Source organism: Neltuma alba, unplaced genomic scaffold (genome assembly GCF_004799145.2).
Source record: "Neltuma alba isolate B1F8T4 unplaced genomic scaffold, ASM479914v2 tig00012911_pilon, whole genome shotgun sequence".
Lineage (NCBI taxonomy): Eukaryota > Viridiplantae > Streptophyta > Magnoliopsida > Fabales > Fabaceae > Neltuma > Neltuma alba.
This window is the reverse complement of record NW_021637280.1, coordinates 23,356-37,810: the sequence shown is the minus strand read 5'-3', so window position 1 is coordinate 37,810 and position 14,455 is coordinate 23,356. Positions and strand designations below refer to the sequence as shown.

The following is a 14,455-nucleotide window of genomic DNA, read 5'->3' as shown; positions in this document are numbered from 1 at the left end:
TATAAAAAGTCAGCCCATCATACATGGCTAATTTAAGCAAAGTGCAAATAAACATAAGGAGAGGGCCAACCCAGTAAAGCATAAAACCAACAAAAACAAAGGGTCCCAGACTATGAAAGCGCCCAGAAAGTAGTTGGTCTTCTTCCATAAGCTTTTCCATTGGTTTCCTTCCGTAAGTTTCCCAATCGGATCCAAACAGAGCCTTCATCTTGCAACTCCAATCTTGGCAAGTTGGACACCAAAAACTGTCCCAACAACCTGATGGCAAAAGAACTCGAAAGCTTCTTTAGATTAAGCAGCAAGGGATGAGATAAAACACCACCACAGATCATCTTCCGAGTGGACCAATCCACGACGTTTATACCTTTGAATCTATTTAAAATCTTCCCAACGGCCCATTGATGAGAAGTTGACCGTGGCAAAAAAAGCCACATCTAATAGGTGCACAGGTGCCAAAGAAGAGAGAAAACCCAATGTACAAGCCAACTGCAAGAAGACCCAAAATTTTAAAAGATAAAAAACACACAACCAAACATAAAGAAAAACAGAGAAAACAAGAAGCCTAAACTTGGTAACCAAACTAAGGAAACAAAAAAAAAAAAAGATCAAAGACAAGTAACAAGCGGTTTAGGAAAGCTAGAAATCCTAAGTTCGGATTTCTGCTCCAAGACCCAAAAAAAAAAAACTGGAAAAAAGAGGAAAAAAGAACAACCAAAAGGAACATGGAATAGAGGGAAGACAATAAAAAAGAAGGAACAGGAAAGAAAAGAAAGAGACAAACGCATGGTTGCAACAGAGGAAGAGGTGGTTGAAATAGTAAAAATTAAGGGCTTGTTAGCTTTGTTCAAAACGGACTTTTGAACCAGGTCCACGTAAGTGGAAACAAAACTCTCCTCATATACCTACATCAAATTCTGTAAATCACATTTGAAAAGCTACTTATAAGTCAATTCAAACAAGTCCTAAACCAGTGGAAAGAAGAGAAAAAAATAAGATGAAGGAGACTGAGGAGAAGAGAAAGAGACAGAGACGAGAAACTAGCACAAAAAAGGGTGGCACAGATATGAAGAAGAGAGGTGAAGGGAGTTTAAGGTGGGAGAAGGAGGAAAAAACAAAGAAAGTAGAAGAAGATAAAAGATTAGAGGAAAGAGAGAAAAATCTCTCCAAAAAGTGCTAGACATGCGTTGGAAACGTGCCAATACGGCACCAAAAGCACCACATACTTGCTGACTAACCATTGGAGAAGAGAGGACCTCAGCTAAGATGAAATTTAAACCGTATGCTTAATATAGAGATTTTGTTGAGCGACAAGACATAAGGGTCATGTCTGGTACACATACTTGAATTTTGATGGATTGGAATGACATTGGAGTTTAGATTGAAACTGAAATTGGAATTGAGACTTTAAATTATGTTTGGTATGAAGTAACATTTGAAAGGAATGATTTTCTTAATTTTATTTTTAATATGCCATAAAGTGTGAAAAGCCAAAAAACATCAATAAATCACACCTGAAAGTGTGAGAATAAACTGAATCCCTTTATTTTTAAGGCACCTGTATTGCACATTTAAAAGCGAGGATGAGTAAGAAGCAAAGCAAATGAGAGAAAAGATGCTACCAACCCTGAAACTCCTAAACTTGCATGCTTGGTCATGAAATGAAGAATGAACAGTGTAAGAGGGCGCAAAAGAACAAATTACCTATGACGCGACTTTCTTGACGGTAAGAGTAACAGAACAATGGCTACACCAACATGAGAGTAGAGTAGCAATGGAGAAAAAGAAAGGCAACAACGGTTTGATGATGAGAAGCTAGATAAAAAATAAGCAAAGTAGTCTTGTTTGAAAATTATAATAATTAAAAATATTTTTGTTTCTACAATTTTCAATCCCAAGATTGCAAAAACAATATCGGGAGAGAGGTGGAGGGTTAGAAAAACAGGCTAGCCCTACAAGGTCGATGGACTTAAAAGGGCCGGTCCTACATGGCCGAAATTTTAAAAATACCCCAATTTGTTAGGCTTGACCCTTAGGTAGATGAGCTCAGTGCTAGCCCGCAAGCTTTCAACCCATTTAAAAAAAATTCTATTTTTTAATATTTCTCACATGTTTTATCAAAAAATAAAAAAAAAAAAATAAAATTACTAGTAAAAGATGTAAATATAAATAAAATTAGGTCACAAATATAAAAGGTCATCATATCTAAATATCCACCAACATATGAAAAATCTAAAACATCCATTAGACATAACAAGTCAATAATATTAACATCCAAAAGTTTCATTAAAAGTAGACAAATGCTTTCATTAAAAAAAAAGAAAGTGGACAAACACTATCATCACTATTATCAATTATAAAAATATTTGATTATGCTTCACTAGTAAGTAGGTTCTTCTTAACTTCTAAAAATATTAATGATTTATCAACAGGGGTTGAGTCTAGCGAAAGGGACTAGTCAAGGTGCCCACATTTAGTGCCCGATAATGCTTAAAATAGGATTAACTCTAATAGGAGGATACTTATGCTTTAGCAAAAAAAATATTTATATATCAATGATTTCTTCTCAATACCATTTAGCTATTTTTTAGTCTAACATGTCTTCTTCCGTCTTTCTGAATAGAATTTTTCGCCCGTCAGTAAGTTTATTTAAAAGTATCAATATTAAGTTTGTTTTAAAGGTTTCAACTTAGTAAACACTAGGGATTGATTATGTGTTGTCTACTTACTACTTTTTTTTCCTTAGATTTTAATTGTGAAAATCACTTTGCTGCACAGTCTCATGGGAAGTCTGAAATACCTTAGTACTTTGGATTGATCCATAGTATACTTTTAGTGGAGTTAACCATGTCACCCTCCTTTTGCTTTTGTTCAAGATCGTATTTTTTGGTTTTACCTAGTTCGCTTGTCTAATTCTATTTAAATATAGAGTAAAAATTTTGATATAACCACTATAGAAAAAGTGTTAACCCATTTATTAAAATTTTATAACATATATACAAATTGATACATATTTGTTGGTTCAATTGTTAAAATTTTTGTTTTAATACGGGGAATATATTTTGTTTATTTTAATATATAACTGTTGGTTTAAATAAATATAAATTTGAAATTTGATTTAGGATGAAAAATATATTTTTGTTTATTTTAATATCATTAGAGATTGAGGTGTGAGCTAAGAGCGAGTGAAAGACTGAAAGTGAAACTTAGAGATAGAGAATGTCTGAGTGTGTGAGATGTTAGGGACTTAGGTTAGAGTCAAAAAAAAAATATAAATTAAGAAAAAAAATACTTTTAGTGGGTTTAAACAGGCCGACCTATTTATTTTTCAGCCTATATGGTTGGTCTTTTTAAACAGACTCGGTCTGTTTTTTCAGCTCTTATTATTCAAGTCAACTTACGTAGTATGGTGGGAAGCCCGAGTTATTATCATACGCCCCGCGTGTCAAACAGAAAATCACTCAATCCTTGATACATGGCCAAGGCCAAGCCCAAGCTCCCCAACCTTAATACCAAACAGTGCCGATGAGGCATGAGGAGGCACAAGAATTCAAAACTGTCATGATTTGATAAATTTCTTATTCTTTTTAAAATTCTCTCCAACAACCTAAAATATAATTATAATACAAATTCATTTCCATACAATATCTAAATTAATTACTGTGTATGTATCTAGTCAAACAATAACACATGGTTTATGTAATCTAACACCGGTTTAAGCAAACAAAACATATCGTTCACGACAAATTATACATATATCACTATTCATAATCTCCTTCTTACAGAGATTGCGCAATAATAGATGATTGATAATTGATTCTAACACTCCAAAGTTCCAATAATTGAAAAATTTTCCATATAATTCCTCAAATTCAAATTATAAAGAAATATGAGAAAAATGTTTTATTTTTTGCTAAGAGAAGGCAATTTTTTTGGCGTTTTAAAATTTAAATACTCATTGAATTTTAAATTTGGAAGAATTAACTTTCATCCCTGTCATATATTCATGAAATTGATTTTTTTAGCAAAAGCAAGAAATTTAAATTTAAAAATATTAATAACTAGAAAAAATGAAAGAAAACAGATATTAAATTTAAAATTATAAATAAGTAATTTTAATAGATTTTGGCTTGTCAAAACTATTACAAAAGTGATAAAACTATCTATTTATCTCTTTTAAGTATTTTTCTGTCATTTTTCAAAAAGCACTCACGATAATATATTACTTTTTTTGACCAGACGATAATATATTACTTGATAGATTAATATGAAATTTGAGTAAATTCCATGTTTAATTGGACTGGATTTTAGATGGCAAAAAAAAAAATTGGACTGGATTTTATTAACATATTCTATTTTATAATGATTTAAATATTGTTTAACTGGGTCTTGGTCAAAAAAAAAAAATTGTTTAACTGGGGATGTACTCAAATCATTACAAGTTGCAGATTCCCCAAATTAACCTCGTTCGGAAAACCTCGTTTAATTTTGTTTCCCAGGGGACGATGCTTATGTTATGGCCCGGAGGTTTTAAAAACTCGCACGGAATTTGATAAAACAGAGGAAATTCGGAAAAATAAAAAATGAAAAATTTTCAAGAAAGGAAACAAGAATACCCAGAAAAGACCTCAGTGAAGCCCGCAAAACAAATCTGTGTTGTCCGTCATCGATCTTCTTTCTACCTGCGGGGCCCTTCGTCATCTTCTTCAGCTCAACGAATCGCCCAGTGATTGAGACATCTTTGAAACCCTACTTCGCCTTCCTGTATTCTTAATTCTCAATCCACTCAATTCAAATTTCAGTTTTTGATTCCCAAAAAGCCCCCTTCTTTACTCAGAATGCCCAATCGATACCCTTCAAGATAGCATTCAGAGCCGCCCTGCAGTGACTTTGGAGGACCAAACATGATCGTTCGGACATACGGGCGCCGCAACAGACCAATTTCGAGGGCCTACTCCGACAACTTGGACGACGACGTTTCCGAGACCTGCAGGGATTCTTTGTCCCAAGAAAGTTCGCAGGACCACCTGTGCGGCTTCGCATTCTCGTCCCAAGGTTCGTCTTCGCATTGGTCTGCGTTCGATTCGGACCCCTGCGATACGAATTCGATCTTACCCTCAAGGGTCCCTTTCGACGATTTGTGCAGCGGGGTGTCTAGGAAGTCGAAGAGAGCAAGGACTGGAAAGAAGGAGACAGAAGTGCCCAAGGACTGTGGGCTGTCGATTCCGGCAACTTCTACGTTGATGGAGGCGCAGGAGTTTGGGGAGATGATGGAGCATGTAGATGAGGTGAATTTCGCTCTGGATGGGCTTCGGAAAGGTCAGCCGGTGCGGATCAGAAGGGCGAGCTTGGTATCTCTGTTGTCTATATGCGGTACGGCGCATCAACGGAGGCTTCTACGAACTCAAGGGTATGTGAAGTAGCATGAAAATTTTATGAACGTATAAGAATTTAAATTATTGAAACTCTGGTGTTGGGGTTTGCTGAAGTGAAATTTAAAGCCTAAAATTTAAAATTGGGATCAGGGTTAGATGGATTAACTCATGGTAGTTCTTTGGTTTGACGAATGTGATTTATCAATTTAGTGTGTTTCTTTTTAATTAATACTAGCTTCTGACGTTGGGCGGTAGTTTATAATTCAAATTTTCGTTGTTGGGCCGATTATTTCCTTGCGGCTTTGAGGCTTTGGTGAAAAAGAAGAGAGAAAAGAAACACATGTATTTTGGTTAATGTGTGAGTCTAGCATAAGAATTACCAATTAGATTCGACTTAGAAAAGAAAAGAAACACACGAGTTTTGGTTAATATGTGAGTCTAGCATAAGAATTACCAATTAGATTCGACTTTGGGATCTCTCTACTAATTTTTCAAATGATTCGTATATTGGAACTTAGATTTTGGACACCTTTAAGGGTGCACTGGTGTCATTTGCACACCAGATTTTTTCACCAATTGATAGAGTGAGGCTATGAGAGTAATCGCGTAGTTTTGCCTGGATTCAGAGTTGCATGTAACTTTGCCTCGTCACTTGCTACATAAGACATTTTAAACCTTTATAAATACTCATTAACTGCCATGCATTCTTCATGTTATGCTAATGCAAAAACAGTTGGGTTACTCAAATTGATTTTCCTAAAATTGAAAAAAAAAACAATTGAAGGAAATAATAACTGAAATTTTAAACTGAGGATACATGTTTTACTTATTCTCTGAGAAAATATGTTGTTGTGGAAGTGTATCTGATAAATCTCTCATGTGCCTTCTTTCCAGGATGGCAAAGGCAATAATTGATGCTATTTTGCGGCTCAGTCTTGATGATTCTCCCAGCAATCTTGCAGCTGCAACACTTGTACATATCTTGACCAGCGATGTAAGTCTTGTGGGGTTCTATTAGTGAAGTTGATACTGTAGTGAATTATGAAAGAAGCTTTCATAATTGTAAGCTTTCGCAAGCTGCTAGAGGTTACAGGCGATCTTTCTCTTTTAATATTAATGCAATGCTATGTTTTCCCCCAAATATTGAGTAGGCTATTGCTTTACTCAGCAAGTTTGCTGTCTTTTTGTATGTCTGATTCTCGATTTAGTTCTTAGTCATTCATAATATATCTCTATTGCTATGGCTGACTGTCTCACATTTTCAATGCGTAAGTTTTGCCACATGGATTCATATATTGTTTTTAAGGCTGAGTTGGTATGAGGAAAAAAAAAAAAAAAATCCTGAAATGGGTAGATGTGTATGGAAGTACTATGAAGCATCAACCTTCTGGGTAGAAGCCTTATCTCTTTTCCTTCACTTCTAATATCAATTAAAAACCATACCAGACTTGGATTCTAAACCATGAACATTCTAAGATACACAATCCATTGAATCCATAATTTTCCTTCCTGAGTTTTGATTGTCACTCCTTACCTCCAACAATTAATCTGCCTTTCTATCTTTAACTCATCATTTGGTCCCTAATTTAGCGATCTGGAACTTAGCTTCTTTTCTGTCACTGTAATTTCATGCTAACAACTTCCAGACTGACATCTGCTCAAATCGAAAAGCTGGATTTGAGCAAATGGACATTCTGTTGTCCGTCAAATGGACATTGTGTTGTTTCAGAACTGGCCTTTATTGTTGCTTCTTCCCTTTCGGCATTCTTTTGCTCTTATTTGACTTTTCTATACATGTCTTGGAAATTTCATGGGTTGAAGCCTCTCTGATCGCTGAGACATTTGGCATATGTGGGCTTTTCTTTCATTTCTAAGACACTTGCGTCTCTAATAGATCTTCTATTTTTAACTGACATTGGCTTAGGCTTACATGCTAGATAGTCTCTTCTTAAAATTATCATCATCAATATCTATTATATTACAAGATCTGAAGTACGCTTGGTTGCTTACGCTTTTGTCTGTCCATATGTGGGAATAATAGTTTAGTGTGTCATTTATAAAAATTCTTTTGTCTGTCCATATGTGGGAATAATAGTTTAGTGTGTCATTTATAAAAATTCCTTCCTTTAATTTTTTATATTTAGTGGAGGAACCTATCTATCATAGCAATATTCTGCTGCCTTTAACAGGTCTAATTTCTACTAAGCTTGTTCTGTCGTGCATTTACTCTTGGTTGTCCCTACGGGCATGGTTCCTCATTCATCAAACTTTCTAGCATATTGTTTATGGTTGGTGGGAATTTGATGCTTAAAACATTCATTAACCTCCAATGATTTTCTGCTTCTACTAGTTGCTTGTTCTGAAGCCTGGCATACCTTGTCCTTGACAAGAAAAGCTTTTGGAAGCTCTTCACATGTGGGAAGCACATAGGATGTGTGTATGAAGAAATATGTGTTGCATATATTGACAAGTTTATGTTCTGGCTTCACTTTTGATGTTTGTTGGGCAGGAAAGAATTGTTCATTGCCTGCTTGCACGATATTTTAGTGGCATATATTTTCTCTTGATACTAAGTGTGGACTCTCTAATATTATCACACTGCATGATTGACTTACCAAATATACTTTTGTTTTAGGGTCAAGATGATCGCCTTCTTGAATCACCTAGTTGTGTTCGGTTTCTGATCAAGTTGTTGAGACCGATTGTCTTCACAGCCAGTGAAGACAGAGAACCTAAACTTGGCTCGAAACTTCTAGCATTGCGACAAAAAGCTGATGTCTTAAAAAATACAACGAGCAGATTGGACTCCAGTTCTGTAGCAGTTTTTTCTAGAGTTGAAGAAATTCTAGTGAATTGTAAAGAGCTAAAAACCACCTGTCGGAACGATAGTGGGGTAGAGAGGCCAGAGTTATGCCCAATGTGGTTAGCATTGCTAACTATTGAGAAGGCTTGCATATCTGCCATCTCTCTTGATGGTACTGAACTGAATATCACCTTGAACATGATATGTTACCAGCTAAAGTTCTTCTTTTCCATCACTTTATCTGGTTCTTTAATATGCTAAAGTTAGCTGTTTCATGCAAAAGTGAAAATATCCCATGTATGTATTTAACCTGTATACTTGACAGTCTAGGACTCATTATTCTAGCTCACAAAGCTATGATGCCACACGTTACATGTATTGCTTTTGAATATTTGAAATTTGAAGTTACTTCCGATTTGATGGAGTTGAGCTTGACCTTGTTGAATTTGTACTGGGTCAAAAGTATCACATTGCAGTTGTCTTGTTTACTTTCTTTTCCTTTAAAATTGAGATTTGCGTAGTTTTCTTCATGCAATTTATGATTTATGATATTGCGTTGTGACCTTTCTTTACTCAAGCTAAAATTTTAATGTTTGGCAGACCTTTTGATGCTTGCATTTGACCATGAAATGACTTGTATAGACTGTAATCTTTGGAGGTTCTGCTAATTCTCTTTATAATCTCGTATGTGATCAACCAATTGCTTTCTGTAATTTAATGCTCTGTTGATAATTCTTTTTATTTTTGGTTGTTATTCGGGCAATGTGTATTGTCAGAAACCACTGGTGCAGTTCGGAAGGCCAATGGAAATTTCAAAGAACGCTTAAGGGAGCATGGAGGACTTGATGCTGTCTTTGAAGTTGCCATGAATTGTTATTCGGATTTGGAGGTGTGAGCTTGTATGTTAGGTTAATTTTGCATATTCTCTTATTCTTGGAAACTGGAATTTTGAAAACTAATCAACCAAAGCAAAGGGAAGTTGCAAAAGTGCTGAGGTCTCTCTGATGTTTCTTGTTCTGAGATCTGTTATCGTGTTACTGTCTGTGCGTTGGCAGTTTCCTTCTAGATGATTTAATGATAAAATAAGTTATTATGAGTACTTTGGAGCTATATGTAGTTACAGTAACTTTTGCATATATTCCCTCAGTTTTATTACTCTGTAATGCATTTAGTAGGTGAATAATACGTTTGCTCTTGATGTCTATTCAGTATTCTCCGCGTACATCCTCAATGTAGATTAATTTACTTTTGTATTTATTATCTTGAATCATGATTTGTCTTTCAGAGTTGGATGGGAGATCTGTCGATCAAAGATTTGAGAAATGACAAACAGCTGAAGAGTTTAACTCTACTCCTCAAATGTCTGAAGATAATGGAAAATGCTACATTTCTCAGTAAAGACAATCAGGTGCAACCACTTATCTCTTGATTCTTTACTCATAAATTGGTGATAAGTTTGTTTTTCCCCCCTTGAAATAGATGACTTTTACGTATGAATGTGTGTGTGTGTGTGTGTTTGTTTGTTTTCCCATCTTAAGCTGACTTCATGCTTTATCTCATTCTTAGCTTAATGAAGTTGTTAATTTATCATTTTTTTTTACATGTATTTTGTCATAATAGAATCATTTGCTTGGAATGAAAAGAAAGTTGAGTCCTCTGGCAACACTATTATCTTTCACAGAGCTGGTTATACGGATTGTTAAACTTCTCTCAGGTAATGGTACATCTGGGGCAATTTCCCCCTTTCGTAGATCTCTGTCTCCTATAATGATCTTTTTTAAATATGCTATTATGCTTTGATAAATTTACATTTTAAAATGATTTATAGTTCTCATTCCGTCTCCCACTTACCCACCCCTTCCCAAAAACACACTAACAAAAGCTTTTAACTTTTAGATCTAAATTTACGACGAAGTGCTTCTACATCATCAAAGGATAGCAAGTCTTGCAGTCCTTTTGCTTTGGATGGTCATGGTCCTCAGATGGATCTGCTTACAGACCTTGAAGGTAACATATTTTCGAATGCTGTGCTATTAAATATGGTGGGTGGGGGATTTGGCCCTTGCCATGCTAGCAGTTGCACCCTCGGGGGTGGGGGTACTTGCTACATAAGCGACCCTTCCCTTGGAAAAGAAAGGAGAGGGCAGGGAGGGAGCGCCACATTGGTGATCCTTCCCTTGGAAAAGAAAGCAGAGGGCATGGAGGGGACGCTTGCCACATTGATGGGTGATGATCCCTTGAGGGGTGGGGATGGGGGGCGCTTACCGTGTTGGCAAGTCTGCTCATGGGAAGTACAGAGCTGCGCATTGCATTGGTGGGTGTAGGTAGTTTGTACAACAAAAGACTATGAGAACGTTGACTAAGCTTAAAGCCTGAAACTATGGATTACATGTGATTTAAAAGGTCAAGGTAGTCAAAGGTGAAAGGCGACCTTAATGTGTTGGATTTATAATGCCTACTTCATCAAGTTATCCTGTATAGGAAAAGGAGGTATGGACTTTTCAGATGGTAATGTATAATGTTTGGGCTTGGGTTTCTAGTTAGATTCATTCATTTGACTAAGGCAATTGAGGCATTTTGCTTTCACCGTACAAAAGTTGCTAAAGGTGGCTTTTGGTGCTACTGTTTGGTGTCTCACTTCTGTGTGCTATGGTGAGCACCTTTGTCAGCACTGAAAAAGATGTACCTTTTCCTGATGAAGTATTCAGGATTTTGTCATGCATGTTATACTGACTTTAACAATAACGCTACCCTTTTAATTAAATTATTTGCAATAAGTTGTTTGAAATTGTTTATTCTAACTAATATTGAAATATGCCTTCCAGATATTTAGATTGCTGTTTTAATTTGCAGGAAATGAGACCTTATCCAAGAATTATTCCGGAAATTACTGTGGTCAAGGGAGAGCCTCGTTAGATAAGAAAGCTAATGCATCTCATAACAGCCAATTGTTGACTAGTTCTCAGTTGGAAAACTTGCCTTCCGTCTATGAAATTTCCAGCACTTCAATGAGTGATGCTTGTTCGCTGGAGATGAGAGTCAGTTCTTCCAGTTATGGATCTTGCAGTGGTTCCTCAAGGAGTTCAGATTGCAAAACAAACATGGCCTATAACTGTTCTCAGAAGAATGTCTCCTCAACTGATGGCATTCCTGTTGTTGTTTTAGATGATAGCCAAGATCCGTTTGCATTTGATGAGGATGAGTTTCAACCCTCTAAGTGGGACCTAATGTCGGGGAAACACAAACGAAATCAATCTAAAAAACGTGAGCTTTCAAAAAGAGAATTTGAAGATGGACACCAATCCCAGTCAACTGTGGACCACCTACAATCAATTAATGATGTCAGTTGTTCCACTTCTGACGTTGGTGATGAAGGAGCATCCAGTCTTCTAGCTGATTGCCTTCTTACAGCTGTCAAGGTATTTCTTTGTGTTTGATCTATCTATATCTCAATTATTATCCATTCTCTCAGTTAATGACATGCCCCAGGGAAATGCTGGATGACATGCAATTCTTGTTTTTGTTAGTTATAATTGTAGGCCTCTCAATTCAGCAAGGATATGAACCATCTGCACTCTCCTCCCCCTCCTCTCTCCCTTTTCTGGCAGTACTCCTTTTTTGACTTTCCTCATGGAAAGTAGAGGATTGGATACAAGTCATGTGCTAATTTTTGTTCTTATTGTAGGTGCTGATGAATTTGACTAATGACAATCCTGTTGGCTGTAAGCAAATTGCTTTACATGGTGGACTGGAGACCATGTCTTCGTTAATTGCTGGCCATTTCCCTTCTTTCAGCTCAACATCATTATCCTTTTCTCAGATAAGAGAAAATACTTCAAAAGTTGCAATCAGCGATCCATTTGAAGCACATCTTACTGATCATGACCTAGATTTTCTTGTTGCCATTTTGGGCTTGCTTGTGAATCTGGTAGAGAAGGATAGTCAGAACAGGTAATTTTATTTTACAGCAGTTTATTGACTGGCAGTTGGAATACTGACAATATTTATGTCTTTTTTTTCTTTTTTCTTTTCTTTTTTTTTTAATTGCTCCCTCTAATTTTGTTACTGGTTTTCTACAGATCACGTCTGGCTGCAGCCAGTATTACGCTACCTGCCTCAGAGGGCTTGGGCCAAGAAGCTCACAGAGACGTTATTCAATTGTTATGCTCTATTTTCTTGGCAAACCAGGGCGGGAGTGAGGGATCTGGGGAAGATAAACAACTGGTTGGTACCATTTGTAATTTAGAATTTTATCGAATTTGCTCATTTTTATTCCTTATTAATTTAGGGATCTGGGGAATATGCTGCATCAAATAATGGAAGTTATTGTCGCCGATTTATTGATCCATGCATCCATTTTATCGTATCATTTAATGCTGCTTCAGCATTTTAGATGATGGATTGTTATTATTGTTCACCTAAGTAAAATAATTGCAATCATTTATTTATATGCAACTTGCAAGTGAATAATGTAGATTTAATTCAGATGAACAAGGAAATAAAAAAATGCTGAGCCTGGACATCAGGTCCCAAGAATTAAGGCAGGAAATAAATATTGGACTGTTCTTTGCCTACTCTGATGTTATTTTCAAGAGTTATGATATGTTTCATCATGCAGAATGATGAGGCGGCTTTGCTAGAGGGTGAAAAGGAAGCTGAGAAAATGATTGTAGAAGCATATTCAGCCCTGCTTCTAGCCTTTCTTTCTACTGAAAGGTTATCTTTCTTGTCCTTTTTTTGGCCCAGTTTTATTGTGCAGCATTTGTTCAGGCTTTTTATGTGTAGATTTTGGCTTGCAGCAAGAGTGTACGAGAAGCAATCGCTGACAATCTTCCAGATCGCAAGTTAGCTATTCTTGTACCTGTGTTAGACCGATTTGTGGTATGCTGCTCTTGGCCCTATTGAGTACCATGGCAAATTAGACTCTGCAATTGTCGTTGGTGAAATGCTGTTTTTTCCCTTTTCCTTTTATTAAAAAGGGAACAGAAAAGGGGTGGGAGTGATTGGTAAAGGTTATAGGAGTATGGGATTAGGTCTGAACGACAATTGACACACAGTTTGTCTTGGGGTGTAAAGCATTTATCGCGTGTTTTAGCTACTGCTCCAAAACAAACCTGGCTAGAATATTCTGGCCGAGACTGCCTTGCTAATTGCTATAACTTTTATTTCAATTCTAGGTTGGTGGAACGTTTATTGGGAGTCCTTGTTTAGTCTCTTGTTGGGTGTGGCTTACTCTGTCACCTAGGACCCACATTTCTATATTTTTGTTCATAGCATTTATATCAACCTCAACTCATAATTACCTCTCTCTCCAGGAATTCCACTTGAGTTTGAACATGATTTCGCCAGAGACTCATAAAGCTGTGAGTGAAGTCATTGAATCGTGTCGAATTCCATGAAGAACTCTCTACAAACAGGAAACTTGTACAGCCTCAGCCTACAGTAGTGTTTGTTACAGGACTCGCCCAAGGAAATGAGATTTTCTGCTGGTCACCTCATCACACTGACCAAATCTTTTTTACTCAATCAAAGTTCTGCATCTTGGCTCCATTTTATTTTTCCAATACATAACTTTTTCCTGTGTCTGTTTCATGCGATTGGTGACCAGATGCTTGTATACAAAATTCAGTAGCAAATGCCTGGATTCATTCCTGGCATGGTTTCTGTGTAATAGTAGTGCTATTTTTTTCTCCCTTTTGGTTCAATTTTTTTTTTTTGGTTCATTCATTCATTTTCTTGTATCAGGAGCCTTTATATTATGTTAAAACCCACCCATCCTTTGTTTGTCCATCGCTTCAGCCAGGGTTACTTTCTTTTTCTTTCTTTCCATTTTTTTTTAATACTGGGATAATTTTGTTTGAGGCACTGTTGGGCATCTCTCCCTATGAGGATTTGAGTGACTACCCAACTCCTGTTGGTGAAGGTTATTTTCTCATTTTAGCCAAATAATGATAGAGATTAGTATGACAATGGGACAAGATTTCATGTAGAAGTTATATTGATGTTTGCTGTTTCTCCTTAATTTGGTCTTTTTGGGATTTGCCCTTTGCATTGAGGACAGAGAGAGAAAAAAGGGAAGAAAAGTGGGTAACAGTTACTAAAGGCCAAGAGTTTAACATGCACTGACCCACTATTACAGTAGTGCAGTCTATCCATCCTTTTTCCGGTTATTATTAAGACAACATTTAATGTGAGGATGATAAGATATGCAAGAATAATTAGGGTAGCTTTGCACGTTAAGTTTTAATCTGAGTTCTCAATTTTCTCATATTTGTATAAA

General features: G+C 36.3%; 1 protein-coding gene across 1 annotated transcript; it reads left to right on the top strand.

The window, feature by feature from the left end:
• Nucleotides 1-4,619: 4,619 nt before the first annotated feature.
• On the top strand, nucleotides 4,620-13,983 carry LOC114732433 (uncharacterized). Its single transcript, XM_028919714.1, has 13 exons — nucleotides 4,620-5,407; nucleotides 6,267-6,366; nucleotides 8,008-8,347; nucleotides 8,952-9,064; nucleotides 9,461-9,583; nucleotides 9,796-9,889; nucleotides 10,072-10,182; nucleotides 11,029-11,594; nucleotides 11,861-12,126; nucleotides 12,255-12,399; nucleotides 12,794-12,891; nucleotides 12,975-13,056; nucleotides 13,491-13,983. Exons 1-13 carry the CDS (start codon nucleotides 4,902-4,904, stop codon nucleotides 13,572-13,574), a joined length of 2,628 nt encoding a protein of 875 aa, XP_028775547.1. The 5' UTR covers nucleotides 4,620-4,901; the 3' UTR covers nucleotides 13,575-13,983.
• The last annotated feature ends 472 nt before the right edge of the window (nucleotides 13,984-14,455 follow it).

Bases quoted from the DNA above. Each gene is read 5' to 3' on its own strand.
- LOC114732433 (XM_028919714.1), top strand. From the start codon at position 4,902: ATGATCGTTCGGACATACGGGCGCCGCAACAGACCAATTTCGAGGGCC. The intron at 6,367-8,007 runs GTAAGTCTTGTG...CTTTTGTTTTAG, and splicing joins TACATATCTTGACCAGCGAT to GGTCAAGATGATCGCCTTCT. The intron at 11,595-11,860 runs GTATTTCTTTGT...TTCTTATTGTAG, and splicing joins GCCTTCTTACAGCTGTCAAG to GTGCTGATGAATTTGACTAA.